Source organism: Pseudopipra pipra, chromosome 8, assembly GCF_036250125.1.
Source record: "Pseudopipra pipra isolate bDixPip1 chromosome 8, bDixPip1.hap1, whole genome shotgun sequence".
Classification (NCBI taxonomy): Eukaryota; Metazoa; Chordata; class Aves; order Passeriformes; family Pipridae; genus Pseudopipra; species Pseudopipra pipra.
This window is the reverse complement of record NC_087556.1, coordinates 15,322,021-15,342,659: the sequence shown is the minus strand read 5'-3', so window position 1 is coordinate 15,342,659 and position 20,639 is coordinate 15,322,021. Positions and strand designations below refer to the sequence as shown.

The 20,639-nt window shown below is 37.5% G+C and overlaps 1 protein-coding gene across 2 annotated transcripts in view; it reads left to right on the top strand.

Moving 5' to 3' along the window:
* Positions 1–20,639, top strand: part of ADK (adenosine kinase) — a 277,174-nt gene that overhangs the window by 242,193 nt on the left and 14,342 nt on the right. For both annotated transcript variants that reach the window (XM_064663829.1, XM_064663830.1), the window contains exon 10: positions 16,476–16,562. In XM_064663829.1, coding sequence (XP_064519899.1) covers positions 16,476–16,562 — 87 coding nt within the window. The remainder of the gene's footprint in view (positions 1–16,475; positions 16,563–20,639) is intronic.

Genomic DNA, 20,639 nt, shown 5'->3' with positions numbered 1-20,639 from the left:
GAGTAGAAGACTGAGCATTTTATTAGACAGCTGAAACACATTATTAAAACCTAAATTCCTGAATACAGGTATCTTGACTGGACTTAAAAGTGTATCAGCTGTTGCATCTCAAAGAATGCATATGCACATATATAAATAGATACATGTGTGTGTTTTAGTAATTTCATATTGATTTCAGAAAAGAATGTCTTTTCTAGTCTACAGTGTTAACATGCTAGTTTAGCCCAGAAATCGAGTGTGAAACTGGGAAATCCCCTTTCCATGTGCAATTGCTAGTAGTAAGGAATATTCAAGGCAAAACTGTGCCTCTTATTAAACTTAGCTCAAATTTCAGGCACTACAATGAATTTACATTCTGGCATTCTGAGGAAAAAGTACCCCTTTAAGCTGTGGAAAATGCGTGTTTGTTGAAGGACAATAAATATGGGCCGGGCAATATTTACTGTTACACAGAGAACTTCTGTATTTGTTTCTCAGATACAGATACATTGATGTAGGACATCAGTTTTTATACCGTAATTCTAAAAATTTGAGACAAAACTGCTAATAGACAAATCCATTGTTTTTGTAGTAGAAATTATATGATGTTGGAGTAGCAATATAGAGTGAAAGAGTTGGGAGCAGGACTGAGGCAGACCAAAGGTCTGTCTAACCTGATGTTTGCAACAGTGTAAAGCAGTGGGTGCTTGTAAAAGAGGATAAAACCAGAGCAATCTATAATAATAGTTCCATGTTACACTCCCCTAGCTTCCAGCAAAATGTAGCTTGAGAATTTGAGAACTAGAGATATTTTCCTTGTGCTTAATAGGCCAAAGTAGGATTTTATCATTCATAATATCTTATGATAATGACTGTCACAGACTCTGTGTTATGTAAAGAAATACATTCCCCTATTTGTTTGGATTCAGGCACTTAAGAATGTTCCTGGCTGTCTCCAGCTGCTTGTATTGCACAGCTCATCCACAATCATTCCATGTACAATATCTTTTTACTTTTGATTTTGCAGATCTTTTGCTTATTTCCCCTGCACTAGTCTTTTTTTCCAGACTCTTTTTCTACTCTGTTTACTTGTTCTGTTTTGATCCATAATTCTGACACCCTGAGCCACCCTTCACTGCACCTTTTTTCAGGTCTGCTTTCTCTTTGTGAATGGGGGACCAGAATGTTCAATTTGCAAGTGCCTGAGAAATTTACAAAGTGGTTTAATTTTGTTGTTTCCTTTGTTCTATATTTCTTTCTTAATAATTCCTAACATTTTATTTGCTTTTCTGGCTGCCACTGATGATTGATCTGACATTTTCATAGAATTATCTGTTGTAACTTCAAATTTTCATTATGGTCTGGTAATACATGGTTTAGAGCCCATCACTGTGTATTTAAAGCTAGAGTTGTTTTTTAAATGGGCACCTTTTTTACACTGATTGACAAAGAATTCTATACCCCATTAATGTTAGACACTTTTGCCATTCTTCACACTCAACTTTTGTTTTTACTATCCCGAATGAATCTAAATGTCTCACATGAAGATGGCACATGATGCACTGGAGAACTCTCCTCAGAAATGGTATCTGTAGCCTGGAGGTGCTACCCCATAGTATGTGCACACAGCTAACACTGAAACTGGACTTAGGCAGGGGATTTTGGTCAGGCCACCTCTTAAACCGCTTGAGGCCTGCCTTGCTTGACTCTGGAGAGCAAAATTGAATTAAATTTACAGTAAGCTACTGATTCAGGTGCCATTAAATCCCAAATGGACATTCTTGTTCAGGAAAGAAAGTACCTAGGTGCACTGTAGCTTTTTAAAATTGGTTTGTGGGTTTTGTTTGGGGTTTTTTGGTTGGTTGGTTGGTTGGTTTTGTTTTGGGTTTTTTTGTAGAAATTAGACTTTCGCCGTGATGTTATTACTCAGTTAAAGCATCCACAAAGAATTAATTAGTAGTTAAGCCTTGTGGTTACCAAGGCAGGCCCCTACTGTTCTGGGCAGCCATGGAAGGAAAGAGAACCACGTAAGTCACACTCATTCTGTGACTTACGTGGTTCTCAGAGCACAAGATACTGAGACTGGGGTTCCTGGCAATTTTAAACTGATAGAAAAATCCAAAATAAATGCTCCTCCTAGGACACACATTTCCATCTTCTACTTTTCCCCCACCCTGCCAGCACTTCTCCACCCACCTGGGGCAGTTCAGCAGTCTGCCCAGACTGGCAGAAAGCTGCCCTGGTGAGGTGTGGAGCATTCTGGACTAGCTCCTGGCAGGGTCTGGATGCTGGTGCCAGCATGGGAGGAGTGCATGTGGCATTTGCCATAGAGGGAGACAGGCATGAGGCTCCAGTATCTGCGAGCTGTAGTGGCTGAAGTTGCTGTGGAGCCTCTCTTTGTCATAAAACATGGTGTTTTGTTTTGAACTTCCATCTAGCAACAAAGGCTGTAGTTCCAAAGTTGGAACACAAGTTGCTTCAGTATCACCTGATAATACTGTAGAATGATGTCTGCAAAGCAAATACAGATGGCAGAGCCATTGATATGCTATCAGAAGGGAAACAACTCTTTAACATCTCATGTGCTGAAAACCACCAATGTTATCTCCGTTAGGAGAATAGTGAGACAGCAGAATTGTTCATTCAGTAATTGGGAAGCACTGGAACTAATGACAGCCTTCCAAATTTAATTTATGCTTTTCACATACACATGTAATTAATGCAACTTTGTCAAGGTTATCCCTGTTTTCTGAAAATGACACCTACCCCTCTCCACGTACACCAAAGAGGGAATTCTGGTGACCTTCAATTTTTCAGAGGCTGTTTCTAGAGCTACAGTGTTCTGTCAGTCTAAATATCTTTCTGACTTTTTGAACAAACTGAAGAAAATCCAAAACTGCAGTATTCTGCTTCATAGAAAATAATAATCGCAGAAACTTTTAATTAAATTTATGCTTGAAGTTTAAAGTCCAGCATTGTCCTTTTCTGTGCATTTGTTCTATTTTGCTGCAATATTCAGCAATGGACATTTCTCCTTAAAAGCATATGCTTTAATGAGTTGAAATCTGAAACCCGTGCTTTAAAGGTTTACAGTGCATAGGCTTCTCACCTCCCAACACTTAGGGTCAAATCATACTAACAGGGTGGCTATTTTTTAAAATTAATCATATAGGGGGTTTTTTACCAATAATTTTTAAGAAATAGATTTTCTCTATCCTAATTTGGTGTGATTATTTTTTTCATTGTAAGAAATTAAATGTATGGCTTGTTCAGCAGGTTTCGTAAGAGATCAATAATTTGTTGCCTTAACTTTTTTTTTCCTGTGGAGATGTGGGGAGATCAATGTCTGTAGTGCCCTAGGTCATGATCAATACTTTTAATAAAACTTCCTTTTTTTTCTCTTTCCTTTTTTTTTTTTTTTTTGCCTTTGTACCTTTATATGGTTTTGCTTTTATTAATGAGCTTTTCCTTTAGTTTCAGACCATTAATGGTTTTCAGATAATGTCATACTGCCCAAGGTCAAGGCCAGTGTGAACTTAAAACTCTACCTATCAGTGTTTAAATCTATTGGATGCTCTTAGATGTGTTAGAAGACATAAGAGTTTTAATCACTGCTTTCCAGAGGCCCAAAGTTAAAACAAAACAAAATCTTAACCTTCTGGGAGGATGACACATTCAGGGGGTTTTTACATTTCCTTCTTAAATAAATAACGGAGGTCTTGTTTGTGGATCTCATGCTGGCATTAACAACACCCCTAACTGCTGTGGCCTTGACTGCTCCTCAGTTAAAGATACTAAATGCTTCCTATGGACTTTTATAATGATCTACTGCTCATTTTGCAAAACCAGTTTGAAATAAGATAGCATCCCTTTTGTTTATTCCTGGAATTCTGGATGGGAAGGTAGCAAATCATCAAAGTGTGTGTTATCAGCTGGAGTGCTTGAGAGAATGAGATGTTATTGTCTGTGAGGCTCACCCCTGTGTCTTTTGAAATCAATGGAAAGATCTCATTAACTTCATTGGATATCGATTATGGTCATGGAGAACTTAAAACATTCATGAATATTAATGGATTATACTGATCCATGTGTCTTTTTGTGTGTTGTACTTTGTCTGGAATCTGCGATTCCGTTTTTGGAGTCTTCCTAGAGGTTATAGAAAAAGCGAACTTTATGTACACTGAAAGATTTGATAACACATTTTACCTGGAGGTGTCTTCTATGTTGTATGGCACAAGTAAGGGGCATAAAGAACTCCACCTTTTGACCACTGGCACCCAGGCACGTTATCTTCCGTAGGAGATCTCTTTTTCCCATTATTTTGTCGGAGTTAGGCTGTTTTTTACTAGGCAGCAGTTCCCTTCATAGCAAATCATCACAGAGGAGTTTGAACAGCAGAATCTGTGCTCAGAAGGTGCCCTACAGACTCTTGTAGCCTATCATCTTTAATTTAGAGATTTTATTTCCCATCTTGTGATTACAGTTGAATGAACATTGTAGAAAAGTTTAAATTGTAGCTATCCATGTCATGCTTTTGTCATAAATGATGGAACTTACGTTTTCAAGCCTCTAATCTTCACTTGTTCAAATAGTCCCTATAAAATAATGGCACAGAATGGAAGGAGAGTAAAATGTGGGTATGTATGGTGTCCCTGGATGAAAATTAACTGCAGGAACTGACCCTTTGATTAGAAGTTTCTCTGCTGTAGCATCCAATTGCAGGCAATGAAAGTTGTGGGAAATAGATGGCTGAATAGAAGACAAATCCTTAGCTCCAGGAGGGACAGAGCAGAGATCCTGTCTAGTGGAAAAAGCAGACAAAGAGGGAGGTTTGAATGGGTCCTGCTTTGCCTGACTTTGGGGATTTAGGATTTATTCTGTGTAAGATGACAAAACATCTAGAATTAACACTGAGGGCATGGGAGGTTAATTGGAGTGCTTGGAAATGGTTAATTGTCTAAAAGTGGAATTGTGAGATTTTATGATCAGTTTGGCTCAGTGATTTCCACAGTAGGTTTCAGAGATAATGCAGAGTGGAATTGGTTAAATGTCATATCTGAAAAGTAGACTGTGCCTGTCAGTCTGGTACCAAAGACCTGGCCTTGACACACCTGAGCATGATATAGAATATGAAGTGGCAGTTAAGATATAAACTTTTGGATACCACAAAAATAATGTTTATGTAGTTGATCCCATTTGAATGAAAGTAGGCTCTGGCTTACTTTCACCATAGCTGTTTTCTTTGTTATGAATAATAAAGTCAGTAAAGTAAGCAGACCTGGCATAGAGTATATACAGACAGCAGATTTAGTGAATAGAATAAACACGGACTATTTTTATATTGTTATGTTTTGGCTGTACCTAGTGAATGATATAATACTAATGTTTGTTCAAAAAGAATACACAGAGTCCTCTGAAACCAGATTTAAAGTTTGGGAGATTGCTTACATTGATTTTGTTTGCTCTAGTCTGCTACCCTGTGCCCCCCACTGCTCTCCTAATCCATCCTGATTCTTCTGCCTGCCCCCGTGATTAGCAGTCAAAACTAAATCAGAGAAGAGTCTATGGAACCAAATATTTATGTCCCTTGTAATGAGACACTGTGATATTGCACTGTGAACCTGAAAAGATGCCAGGCCATGCGTTGTGGCTGATAGCAGTGGATCACAAATGGAACCACAGAACTCTACTCCAAATTGTTGGCTTTATAAATTTGATAATAAGTACATTTCCTGATAGAATATAAAAGTGCAATAAACTGTGCATGCCCTCTCTTCCCTCCGCACCTGTCCAAGGGCTGAATGCTGTTCCTACAGTACATTGTCGGCGCTGACAACTGAATAAGAATTTTTTAGGAGCAGTTGGCTATCAAGTGATGGCAAATTTAAAGGTTATGCAAATTGTGCCAGTACAGCCCAGCTTGTTTCAGACCTCTTTTCTCTATTATCATATCAATTGAGTCAGCTCATAGTAGACAAAGCAAGGTTATGGGAACCACCTAGAGCATCATGCACCATTAAACATCAATGCAGCATACATGAACATCTGCAACAAAGATCTTATTAACAGAGGGTATAACGGAAGGCAATAAACAGCTTTCTTAGTCACCTAATTGTAAAAAATTTAATAACCTAATACTTGCAGTATTTATAAACAGCAAGTTGGCCAAAAATTATGTAATTGTGGTGGATTAGATTACAGTACTTATTACCCTCTGTAAATTACTACAAAAATATGAAAATCCATTTGTGAGCAGTTAAACACTTTAGTTAGTAGAGTGCTCAAAATGCAATTTTCTTTTAATCTCTGGTGCATCATGCACTATAAGTATCTCCTTTTTGTACTGACATTTTTATATTTGGTTAAACCCAAATATAAAAAAACTAAGGATTGATTTTAGATTTTCATTTCAAAAATGAAGGCACTGTTGTTTTATTGTGAAAAATAGAATACAGAAAACATCAAATGGTCTTTTATGTGTACAATCAAAACATGTTTGGAGGAACAAAGTAAATCATGTTAGATATCTGTACTGGATATGTATTGTGTGTTGGCTTCTGGAGGAGTCACGTCACTGGTCTAGAAGACAAGAGCATGTGAAGCTGTGGTCTCCAATGGCTTAGGGAAATCAATACAGAAATGAAAATATGTTAAAAAAGTCAATAACAGAGAGAAACAAGGTTTGGTTCTACAAGGCCAAGCCAAACTTCTAGGGATAGGCTGGGGTTGAAGCATTCCACTTGCTAGAATCAGATCCATTGGTGGGGAATGCCAGCCCTCTTCTCCATTGAGGTGGGGGCACTGGTGGATTCTCTGGGTGAACAAGGAACCAGAGGCCTGCTCATGAAAGGTTAGAGCTACAGGAGGAACAGCTACTGCTGTTCCCATTTTGCCCTGAATGTGCGAATGTACAGGCATTTAAGAATAAAAACAGAAAAAATAAATAGGAGACTGGATGAATAAACCAATACAGGCTCAAAGGTTGAGTTTGACAAGTGCATTCAGCAGAAAAGCCTGCTCCAAATGTTAGTCTGCTCCCAAGCAGCTTTGTTCCTTCCTGGCACCGTCTGCTCCTGACTCCATTGCCACCAAGTAGCGATGATCAGATCGGATTTGTATTTATATGGAAAAAAATTAAGCCTTCTAAGTTTTTGTTGGCATAAAAATCCAAATTTACTAGCTGCAATCAGCCTCCATGTCACCAGTAAACACTTAAGTCATTGCTTTAATCATCAAGAATCAACAGGCAATGGAGAAGGATGGGCTGAAAAAGAGAGTGCTTACACAGTAAGCAGCAAAGATGAGTAGAAGCTTGGTACGAGTATGGATTTGGCAAGTCGAGAGTTACAGAAGTTAATTTTCTTTCCCTAAAAAAAGGAAAGTTTTTCTTCAAAAATGTTAAATTGAAAGCCTTTTTGTTTTTTTTAAATCTGGGTTTATTTCTGCTAGGAAAAAATGACAAAAAAAGCAGTCAAACTGTCTAAATAGCCAGTATATGTTTTCTACTGAAATGGTTCTCAAAGGAACAAGTAACAAGCATTTTTCCATTTTTTTTTCCCCGCATTTTTAGGTTGCAGTTCAAATTATTTCACTCTGTAGGCTAACCAGAGGTTTTTCCTGCATATCTGTCTGGTTTTTAAAGCAGTATCTGTTTCTTGACTTTCTTCACAACTTTTCATAACTTAATTATATCAGCAGAGTGTCTACATTTCATGTATATGTATCTATTTACTTGCTTACCAATCTTGCATTTCAGGTTGGAAACTCTTCGGGGCAGGAATTATTTTTTTTGCTTCTAATACATACCTTGATGCTCACCTTGATGACACAAGAATACACATTAGGTTTAAAAGATCATGAGTTGAACTTGCCTGGATGCACCAACTAAAGTTCATTTTAAAATGTTTTATTGCTTCTAAAAAGATCAGTGTGTTGGTTTGTGTATAATTTTGAACTAACTTAAAATTGAATTATTCAGCAATTTAATACTGCAGAAATAGTACTTTAAAGGAAACAACCAAGAGTGACAGGCAATGGTAGGAGTTTGACAAGGTTCTGCAGAGATAGAGGCTGAAAATTTTTAATTTTTCTGCTAGGTTAGTTATTTTGGTTGTGTCAAGCAGCCTGACTTTGTATCATTGGAGTTTACATTAAATGACAGTCCCTGTAAAGCCTGTTGTGTACGAGTATACCTGTGTACTGCCATGCTTTAAGGCCTTGGTACACACACATATGATTGAAGAACCCTTGCCAGAAGCTGTTTGTCAAAACTGCTATTTCAGTAACTGCATCCAAATGAATTTAGTGCACTATGTAGTCAATAATTGTATAAATTCAGGGTTGCATAATTTACATTAAAATGTATCTGATTTTATTTTTAAAAGGTGGTAGATTTGCCTTCCTGTTTACATCAATGGTTAGGGAATACTTTCAAACTGATAAAATGATACTACAGAGAGCATAGTTTGGGGTATTTAATTATCTAAGAAATTATCTGCAACTAATGTAGGGAATATATAAACTCCTGCATTTTGGGACAGATTCTTTTCTTAGACTGACATAACCCTTACAGAATTCCATTAAAAACCTTCAAGTTGCCCTGTTTTAACTGGATTTTTAAGAGCAGAATACTTTCTTATGGAGATTAGAACAAACTTCAGCCTCCACTGCAGTGACATCTTCTAATAGATTTAAAACCTGCTAAAGCCTGAGAAAATTCATTTAGTAAGCATGTTTCATTCTTGAAAAATAAATAAGTAGTCTAGGGAGATCCTAACTAAAGCCAACATGGAATTTACAAGTACTGAATGAGAAGAAAAATATAATTGTAAAAGTTCTAGAGCTTAGCTCTGAGTTAAAAGGATGAAAAATTGAAAATTCTACATGTAATTTGAATTTTTAAATGCAATGCAGTAGAACTTCTGTGGTATAGCTACCTCTGAAATGGCCAATTAGTAACAAATTAATTTTGTTTTAAGGAGAAATAGATATACATTAACTTATTTTTAGTAATATTTCTAGGGAAGGCTGTCTCTTTCATTCCAATGGACTGATTTTATTTATGAAACTAAATATAAATTCTCCCAGAAGAAAAAGCTCCTTCAGAGCTGCTCTGTAGTGACCTAATGCTCACTCCTTCTCTTTTCAGTCTTACTGATGCTCAAGTGAAATAGAAGTGCCTTGGGCCCATTTCTGCCTCCACTGACAACCCATGCTTCTCAGATTATCATGTAGCATAAAAAAAGCTGTCATGTAACATGGCATTTATTTAAATGATGTGATTTCTGTGTTCACCACTCTGAAACTGAGGTATAGCTAAGAAAGCTTGCAAGTTTTGACAGGTGTGTTTACCCCGCTAGGGCAATATGCTTAATGTATGAAAAATGCGAGGCAGAAAACAGTTTTTGTCCTACTCAAAACCAAATTATAATGTGGTTTTTTCGCTCTCTCTTTCTCATTTTGTTTTGTTTTTAGCCAATGCCCTGATAAGCTTTTGGGTAGGAGTTGCTTTGACCTGATTTATAGGTTGATAGTTGTCAGAAGATTCTCCCATAGGAGAGTGTTTTGATCGCCCAGTTATGCAGTGGTATCAAATGTGTCTGTAGGACACCATGAAATGGAGTACACACAGGCTTTCCTGACAGTGTGTGGGGCAGGGCAAACAGTAGGTGAAGTGCACAGTCCGATTTCTGAGCTGAAAGGTGCTTCATTATTGCAGAGTCCCCATAGCCAGGTTTCAGGAGGCTGAAGAGCACGTGTGAGCTAGAACGTAGGTGTTGGTGTAATTTGGACACATGTATGTGATGTATTCCTTACCTTGGACACTGATATTCCAGCTGTCATCTGTTTCTGTGTGTTTTCAATTCTTGAGCTATCTATTTACAGATAGAAATAGATTTGTTTGTATTTCCAATGCCCATATACAGCTCAGAAAATAATTGGGAGGGGGATGTTGCTTGGTTTTTTACATGTGAGGATCAAATAAGTTGTACAGTGGTCAAACCAATACATGTAGGATTTACAGTGCAGAACGAGATGCTTTATATTTGTTAATATCCAAGGCCAGATCTGGTTTTGTGTCACCCTGTGCTCATTGGTGTGACTCAGCTCCCTGCAGTAGAGCTTGTTCTCGATAGAGACTGGGATCATACAATTCATGGGTTTCATTTATTGTAACCCATCTCTCCTGTCTGCAGGACTGATTTTGATCTGAGCTCTTCATAGCGCTCCCCAGAGAGTCGTCGTGTTGTATCGGTGAAGTATCTGCAGAAGCTTTTCTTAATTTTGGTGCCTATGACTTCACACCCTTTTCGTTTTCTGAGTCCTCAACCCCTTTCTCAGCCCGGACAGGAATCCCAGGAAGAGGATTTAGCTCTGAACGCTACCTTATGTCTCCAGCAGCCATGCCGAGCTAGAGGAGTGTGTTTGCTGGCAGTTCAGTGGGCGCAGTTTCAGCTCCCTCTGAAATCTGTGCCTGGCGGGCAAATGGCAATACTCTTGTGTGCTTGTAAGGCTTTTTCAACAGAGTTCATTGCCATTCTAAACCTTAAACATTCTGACACATGCCAGAAAAATTCAGCAGCTTGTTCTTTAGGGCAGTTTTTCCATATATGTATGCACATATATATATTTAAAAAATGTTATATTAGCAACAAACTGAAGCAGAACTAGTATTTTCTGTTGACCTCTTGCTTCTCCATCTTTTACACAAAGTGTTTTGTTTACTTGTTCTAGGAATTATTTAATATTAATTTATTATAAGATATTTAATTTGAGAGATTCAACTCATGGCACTGGCAAGTGATGATATATAGAATAATGACATTTAAGTCTGTCCCACACCTTTGACGAAGTCAAATAAAACACATTTGGGCCTGTAGAAGCTGGTGAGTCATTAGTTGATGCTGTTACATTTGTTACAATTGTAACTAGATACAGAGTTCTGAGTCCAATCTCGTGCTGGTATAAATCAAGAGTTATTTCAAAGGAGTGGTGTTGAATTAACAGGAGTGCAGACAGGATCAGACGTAGATTCAGAGGATACATGCTGTGTGCAAAAATAGTGTTTAATTTCACATCACTGCTATTATTTGATATGTATGAGTGTACAAGTTCCTTTGGATGAACCTTCATCCCCCTGTTAACTCTAATCCTATGAATCACACTTCAGTGAGATGCTATGATTATGTCTTCTGAATAAAAATGCTCTTGACCAGATAGTGGTACAATGTGTATGTCTGAGGAGAGCTATAAAGGGAAGACAAGTCTCATTTACCTCATAGAAGACAGGGAGAATGAGGTCTGCACACTGTCATTTCCCCCATGGATAGGTATAGGACCATATCTACTCTATGAGTAGAGCCACAGAAGATTCAAAGTCTTTGGCATCATATTCTTTCTCTGTTTCTACTGAAAATGAACTAGTTGTCTCTGGGGGACAGCACTTTGCATCCTGACCAACAGTTTTGCTTAGACAGCTACAGGAAGAATTTTAGTCCTATTGCGAAAGAGACCCATTACTTGGGTCCTTTATTATGGAAATCAATTAATATTTGTATTACTTGTATCATACCATAGACATTAAAGCATTGTAAATGACAGCTGCTCTGTAACTTGTTTAGGGTAACATTGTTTATTATAGGGATAAAGGATGAACAACCTCTACATTACTAGTTATAAATATTTCTTGGGTACTTGTTGCATTCGTTACAATACCACATCATTTGTTGTGCATTATTAAAATACTTGGTAGAAAATCCCAAAGCATGCAGCTGACTTGCATCTTGTTTATTATGCTATTCGACTCTATTGACTTGCAGAAATAAATTCCTTCTTTTTCTGACGAGCCCTAAATAGCTACAGCACCAGGCCAACAGCAGTGCACAGACCTAGATGGAGGAGATGTTGGCCTGCAAAACAAGGCAAACTTAACGCGCACACAGAAAGGGCCAGGAGGGCCAGAGTGTCCATCTAGTGCCACTGTCTCAAAGTCCTAGCCTGAAAATGCAGGATCTCCTTCTGTTTGCTTAGAAGTGACAGGTTGAATCAGCTCTGCCAGGTTTGAAATACATCATCACTGGAAATCTTAAGGATTTCTAAGGGGGGTTCAGCGTGCAGTGCCCTGCCCCACGTTGCCTGATAGCTTTGGACAGTGCTGTGTTGATGTGGTGGGGCAGCTGTGGTATCTGTTTGATGTACATTATCCAGTGTGGAATTGTTGTGTGAAGAACAGGAACAGCAGCAGTGTTTTACTGTAGAACAAAACAGGAGAAAGTGTTGTTATACTAAGGGTTTTAAGGGTGTATTGATGTGCTGAAGAAGGTACAGAGACTTAGAACCTGTAGGCTTCTGGGGTTTACCTTCTGGAGAGAGGTGAGAGCTAAGGATCATCCAAACGGACATGGGCTAGTTTCAAATACTTTTCTCATTACTTACCTTACAGCTGCCCAGAGACATTTATAGGTTTTGTGTTCAGGTTTCTATGTTCTGTTAAGTTCTTCCTGTCTCATTTTTTTCTTTCTTTTTATCTGTTTTTTGGCCCCTGATCTAAAGAAAATTAGAGAGGATGGAGGTGGGGAGGAGATGGGACAGAATTCTGTTTCACAGTTGTTCCTTTTTTTACAAGTTAAAGCTCACAAAAGAAACATGACTGTTACTCCATCTTGTAAGCATCTGTACTACCACTACCAGCCCAAAATCGAAAGATTATTTGAGGAAATAGCTAGACCTTTTTTTCTATATATTTTAGGTCTCCCTTCTTCCTTTTACTTTATTTTAAAACAAAATTAAGGACACTCCAACATGTTGCCCATAAGAGTTCTGTTACAGGTAATTAAATGTAAGTTTACACATTTAATCTACTTTTAAGAGCAAGAGAGACTGGTAAATGACCCAGTTAAGGAAAGTACTCAGCCTAATTGGATGTAATGATTGCTTGCTGGTGTTTATTACTGTACTAAGAGTAGACATGTAGTCTGTGATTCTAATTTGGTTTAAAGACAGACCTGTAATATTTGCAGCTATCATCAGAGTCCGATTGTTTCTGTTAACATTGTGAAATAGGCTTATATTCATTTGGGAGCTTAAATGTATTAGAATGGAAGGAGCACTGGTTTTTTTCAGTTAATACTGCTCTCCAATTATCATCTTTCTAGACTGTTTTACCTACAAAAATGTTTTAAGTTAGATATGCTAGCACATATTTTTGCCTGAGGAAAATAAATACAGATTTCACATGTTTATATACATAATGCAAGAGATTAGCAATAACTGAATTTACCAGTGAGCTGAATCCTTCTGACTTGTCTGTGAATATTGTCTTCAGCCTATGGAATCACTACATTAATGTTTGGGTTGGATTATTTCTATATCATTCTGAAAGAGTTGACTTCCTGACTAATGTAAAGTCATTGAGAATAGAATCAAAGTCCCAAAATTTTAGATTTTATTATTGCTTGTTACTAAAATTTCCCTAGTTATAGTCACCGTGTTGCAATTTGCGCTCACAATTCTGGGCTTCCAGGAAATGATATCCGAGTGGAATGTGTTGTATCACAGAAGATATTTGTTGCTTAAAAATAGAACACTGGATTTTATGCCCAGAGGAGCAGCACTTGGACTTCAAAACACTTACGTAATTATTCTTTATTTCATAAGCTCTCAGAATGATGAATGAAATCAGAACTGACTTTGAAAAGCAAGGCCACTGACAACCAGTGTACTTAGCCAAGGTGTCTCAATGTTCACTATGATGGATTTGGGAGTTTTATACCATAATAGATCAAAAATGAAGTTAAAGCAAAATTAAAGTCACAAAAGCAAGGATATTCAGAATGGAGACTTCTGCTTCATCGTAATTCACCCTGTTGTGCCTGGTTGTTACACAACACAGTTCAGTCAGAGAAGTTAGCTACTTAGGTGCTAATACACAGCACCTAAATACAATGTAATTTAATGGCAGCTTTAATTCTAACTGACTTCATTTATTGTGAAGGAAAGGAAAAAAACCCTAAACCTCAGTATTCTTTTGTTGATATTTCAGTATAAATTATTGTCAACTATAATGTAGTAGACTCTACTGTGCTAGAAGAAGTTCTCCTAAGGTTAAAGAAAGATAACTTGCCTATTGGATATGTGCATATAGTAATATCTTTGTAATGTGGTATGTGCTCCTTCTGAAACTTCAGTACTTCAAAATATGGGATTATTGCTCCTCTTGAAAATATGTATAAAGTTCTATAGAGAAAAATGTAAGACCCAGAGATGGAAAACTGTAATAAGAAAAAAACTTAAAAACAACTATTCACCGGACAAATTTCTTGATGGTATTTGGGGTTTTAGACTAATTCAGTTACAAACAATTATATCTACTGCAGAAAGAATAAACTAAGAGCTCATAGTGCAATACTTACCTGCACGTACTAGAGGGAGCTGAGGGAAGGAATCAAGACAGAGGAGGAAAAGAAAGGAAAAAGACGATGGTGAGAACTTTCATTTGTGCTAGTTTGCTTGAATAGAATCTTATTTGATGCCAAGTCCCATTTACAGCATTCAAAATACAATGTCTGTGCATTATTCACTCTCTGTGCCCAAACACAGACATTTGTATGCATATGCAATTGTCTGCTGTGCATTTAACGTAGAACATCTGTGTGTGCCTGTGCACACTTGGGATGGAAGCAGGTTAGTTTATTACAATGTGGCTTCAACAGACTCATCACATTGTTCATTGTTTTAGTATTATCTAGAGCAAATCAATATACCTTCTTGTGAAATGGATGAATACACTCTGCTCGTCTGGCAGAGTTTAATGTAAGACCTCTCCTTCTTGATTTCCAATTCAAATGAATCCTGTTAAAATTACTAAAAAACATTGCTCTTGAAGACTATCTTAAGAGCACAACACAGCATTGAAGCACGTTTCTAAATAGCTTTCTTAACAGGATAGAGAGTAGGATGCACTGAGAACTGACTGAAACCTGTTCTTTAATTGGAATATTCATCTTATGTTTTTCATTACCCTTTTTCCTTTGCCTCTCATGGATGGTTGTTGCTAATGCTCCCCTCCCCTCCCCTCCTGGTGGGCCAGCCAACAGTTCCCTCTGGAGGCAGCATCATTATATCTGCCTGGTTCACTTAGTAGCAGATGGTGAAGAGCAGTAGAGCTGATACACTGCATTTCACAGAAACCAGGATCCTTCTGGTACCTCTGCAGCATACACAGACTTGCCTGATTTGAGACTGTGAATTCTTTATATGCCTTCCAAACTAGGTTTCCTTGTTTGCTACTGTGTACATCAGTGTAAGAGCGATTTTTATGATTTGCTCTGTTGCTGGACAGTGAAGAAACTACTCATCTGCAGGTTTCAGCGACTGGAAGATCTATTTTGCATTTTATTTCTATTTTTACCAAAAATTAAGAGAAAACAGCTCTGATGGTTTTCATTTTCACTGGTTGACAGGCTTTTCTTCCCCCTCCCCTTTTTGTAATTCCTACTGTCTGCCAAAGGACAATCTGTTTGCTCTGAGACAGTTTAATGCATACTGACTACCAGAGGCAGAACTTCCATTGGCTCCGTTACAGGGGTAATTTACACTTTAACAAGGTATTGTGACAAGGTGGTAATTATATTTTTATCACGTCATTATGACATTACCACCTGGAAAGCCATAGCTGATTAATTAGTGGCATATATTAAATTTATAACCCTAGAACTCTAAAGTTATCATACCTAAGTGGTGTAATTATGTTGAACTGTGGTGTGGCAGTGAATTGAAGGTGAAGATGTTGAGTATCCACCTATTGCAATAGGTTTAAGGAGTGCCAGTAGAGGGCAGGGAGCTGAAGGAAATAGTTGGGTTTTTTAAATAAATACCAAGGAAGGGGGTGAAGTGATTGAAATCTTGAAACCAAACCTAGTCATATGGCAAGTTGTAAGGCTTCTTACATATATGGGGTTTTTTTTAAGAGGTAATTTGAGAGCACTTTGATTTACACTTGTTTCTGCATTTTATTTCACAGCTTTATTTTACTTAATTGACGTATATTTTGATTTTCACAGTGCAGCAATTTCTGTTGATCTTTTGGAGGCTTGTACTGGCCATTCTGGAAGCTACATCACCTCTCTGCAACCAATAGGAAGCACTGTTTTTGGCAGGACACATTTTTCTTAGTCTTGTCCATATGCCCAGATGTTTTATGTTGTTCCTTCTGATTTACTTTTTTTCTCTTGTCCTTAACATTAGGAAGTAGAGAAAATAAATTAGGCTGGAAGTAAATAATGAAAATGCCCACAACAAATAGGTTGAGTCAATGTGTTTCCATATCCCTATGCAGTAAATACAGACAGAATTATAAGCCAAATGTATTTTTATCCAAATTACCATGCTGAAGGTCAGAGCTCCAGTTTTGAATTGTTTTGATTTTCACTGTTTGTTGTGCTTTTCAAAGTTGTATTTCCAAGTAACTCATGTTTTATTCTTCCCTTCCTCTACAGAAAATGAAGTGACTACTTTCCCTGTGTTGGTGAGTGATCAGAGTGAAATTGTGGATACCAATGGAGCTGGAGATGCGTTTGTTGGAGGTATTTCTTACTTCTTTCTGTTGTTTGGAGATTATCCTGTTATTCTCTCTGTATAAAATCTACTGATTTTTCATTCAACTGTCCTTCAAAACGAGCTTCATTCTCTTACAGCTTTTCTCTGCATCCTGAAGTTATATGATTTAATTAAGTTCTGATTTCCAAAGGGAAAGTGTGTTCTGTTACTTCAAAAATAATATGCCGTTATGCTGTACTCTGGTCGTTTTCATGAGATTAATTGTATCTGTCAGACTGTTGCATAAACAAGCTGCATCAAGTACTATATAGTGTACAGAAATCCCTCCTGGCTTAAATGTTAACACATTGTTGTTCTTTAAAACAGGTTGTAGTGAATATTAAACAGTATGTTAATAAGTGAGCATAATGTCTTTGATCATGTCAATTTTGGTAGAACATCTGCTTCCAATACAATTATTTGGACATCAGAAAAGAATGCAAAGGGTTAATTTGTTAAAACAAACCCAGAAAATATCTGGCATTGCTTAATATACATTTGCAAACTTACTATTTTTTTTGGCACAAGCTCTAAGGAAAAAAGAGGATGTTATGTCTATGCCTGTTTTTAAAAATTATTCAATATAAGCCAAAAACCAATCTAATCCAAGATTTCTGTCATTCATTGTAACCTTCATCCATATAGTTCTGTGATGCACTGTTGCATCCTGAAGGCTCTAATATCCAGTACGTAGTAGCTGTAAGGAGCTCCATTAGTCACTAATTTACTGGAAACATTACCAAAGAGACTTTATAAATAGAATTGCAGGGCTCAGTCTTGTAGCTGTGAAAGGGATAACAAGCAGTGTGTTACCAAATTAAAGCTTCAGAATTGTGTCCCACTTCAATAAAGTATTCAACATAAGCTTAATCTTAAGCATGTGAGTAATTCCATCCTTACTTAATACAGCACTTAAACCAATGATAAATTTTCAGTATATGCTTAAATCTGGCTGAAGATAGGAATGTTTTCACTCATTAGTTCAGTGCTTTCATGAATCAAAAAGGACAGAAATAGAGGGAAACACATTAGGTCATATTATTCATACACCTTTTAGGGCATGCTTGTCACTCTCTATTGTTGCTAAATCACAAACAAGACTAAATTTGAAGCAGTAGGTAACAGTGACTGTAACATAAATAAGATCATTTTCAAGTGCTTGTCCTTGTATGCATTTGCTCTGTGCATCAGCTGTGCCAGTAAGCTGCTGTTCTTGTGGGGGGGAAAACAGAGAGATCTTGCCTATTTTGTTTTCTGTGGCAGCCATGTAAATACATGTATTTATTCCCAGTTCTTCAGATTTTAGGCATTTCGAAATCAAGACTTTTTTTTTTTAATAATCCTACTTTTGTTCTTTCTTAGTTTACCTGCAGGAAGACTATTGCAATTAAATAATCAGGGCCTTAAGAACTGCCTGATCTCTAAAAAAACCTTCCTCTTTAAATGACATCCTTTTCCCTGGTACTGTCATAGCTGTTGTTTTTCTGTAGAAGGGCTAAAACATTGACTTTGGTAGTTATTCAGAATATCCTGAATTATATAAGCTGCATCAGTCTCTGTTCCAAACTACTGCCTTTCACCAGCAGTGTAAGGAGTTCAGGCACATCCTGTCAGGCTGGTCTTGGATCAGTTGTGAGATTCCTTTCTCAAAGGGAAAAATTATGTGGACAGTGTTAAACTCAGGGAGAGAGGGAGGAAAGCAAGGAGAGAGATCTAAAGGATCAACTCTCCTTTGTCAATCTAAGTGTTGACATAATATGTCTGGATACAGCAAGCTTCTGTATATTTGGGGTAATCTTAACAAAGGTCCTGTACCCTATTTATGGATATATATATATTATTTTCCTCAGTTGCCCCACAAATAACGCTGAGTCATCAGATGCTTTTCCTATGGAGTACAAGTGCAATGCAGGACAGTGCATTCTACAGTTCTCCTTCACTGCCAGGGAAAGAAAGGACCACAGCTGGTTTTCCCTCTGCAATGGAAGTTAGCTCAGCAGTTGCAAATCTGTCTGAACTCCCCTTGTGGTCAGACACTTACCTGAGTATTGTTGTGTGAACTTAGGCTCTTGTTGCACCATATTTCTCTCTCCTGTGACACAAAGCAACATGAGCTTTAGAATATCTGTAGTTCTTCCATTAGCTTCTGGAATATCTTAGTTCTCCTCTCCTCTGTCACTCCATAAATAATAAATTGATCATTTTTTCTCCTCAGAGAATACATTTTCCTGAGTTTAGTCCAGATGGAAGAATGGGGAGTCATAACAGTCTAGATACACAGCTGATTCTAGTCTTATGTACTTTGGTTCCTTCTTCATGGTGTCATTTAATTTTCCTTCCCATATGTGGGAAATAGGATACTGGACTGGATGGGCTTTGATTTGGTCTGTGTTTCATTTGAGGGAAATGTCTGTATTTTATCTGTATCACACTTTTCATGTGTTTTCAAAGTACATATTTGCAACAGGAAAAGTTCTTTATTGTCTCCTTACCAGCAAGCCCTATTCAGCAATGTTGGCAATGCTGCTCAACATACATATCTTCTATTGGTTCTAGCATCGAGCCAGCTGCAGTGTTATTGTCCTGACAGAATTTTTATAACAGAATGGTTATATTCTCTTCAGAAAGAAGCTTTTCTAGCTTTTTTCTTTGACTGAGGATTTTATCAGTTGTTACTACCTAGGCAACAGTACATGTAATGTTTTGATTTTAGCATCCTTGTAGTAAAATGTTTCAAAATTAATCCCTTAACTAAAAAATTCACCCAGTGTGATAATATACTCTCCTGGAAGCATAGTTCCTTTATTCAAACAGCAGAGAACAAGATTCCCATGACAAAGTCCCCCATACTTCTCTGTGACCAGTATATTTACATGACTGAACAGTGGTTTTGTTGAAGCAAGTGTTTTGACTGAGTGGGAAATGTGGGATATAATGAGAACTAACCCCATCAAGCAGGATTTATTTTACATCAGGAAGTTTGTTAGACTTTTATCATATTTTGAAAGGTCTTTCACAGAGGCACTCTCTTCCAGAGGTATAACTCACAGACTGTAAGGAAATTCCTTCTCAATAATTATGCCAGCTTGGCAAATCACCCCTCATGTATTTCTCCATGTAAAAGTAGAAAATAAGAAATCTGTTGGGGGTTTTTTACTAGAACCAGTCTAACTACTGAAGGTATTGAAGCCTTAAAGTCGTGAAAAAGTTTAAAGACACAAAGTTTCTGGGCACTTGTAACTCTGTGAGTTGATTCATGAGTTCGGCATTTCTGAACATGAAGCCGCTGGCCTCCAAGGAGAACTAGCTCACCCTAACAGCTAGCAGCAAGAAATAAACTGCATTCTTCAGTTGAAATGTGTTTTTATTAAGTTGGCACCAGGAATATCTCTGAATTTCTTGCCTCTTACTGCAGACATCAAGTCATCTGCCACTCAGGCTGGTGCAATGCATGAATGAGAAACTGGGTTTTAAAATTGCTGCAGGTGTCTTTATGCTAAAAACACTTCTCTAAACAATACTATCACATTTCTGCCTTTATTGCTTTTTAGCTACACTACTACCTTTTAGAAGTTTAAGCAATAATGATTTACTTTGTAGCATCTCAGCACCTCTTGTGGTTTTCAGGGGTACCACAGATTTTTGGTTATAAATCCCTGAAATATCCATAAATTGAAGTTGCCATTCTACCTCCATGTTCTTACGACGTTGACAAATCACTTGAGCTTTGCTGATGTGGCTTATGTCACAAGAGTCCTCTTAATGGAATTACAGCCTTCGTTTGGAGCGTTTGGGGAGCGTTCAGTTGCTCGTTAAATTAACATTTATTTATTACTAGTCAGCCCCAGTTTGAACCTTTGCAATAATGATAATCAAAGCATATTTAATGCCAATAAATAGATTGAAAAATGGGCAGTTTTACCATCTTATGCTTTCCTTTATGCCATCCTGCCCTCTTTAGCCAGAGTAGGTCTGCCTTCTGTTTGAACTCCCCTTTGTCATTGACACCGTAACTAATGAAAACAATAAGCATCTGTTCTGATAGTTGCTGCCATTGTTCCCTG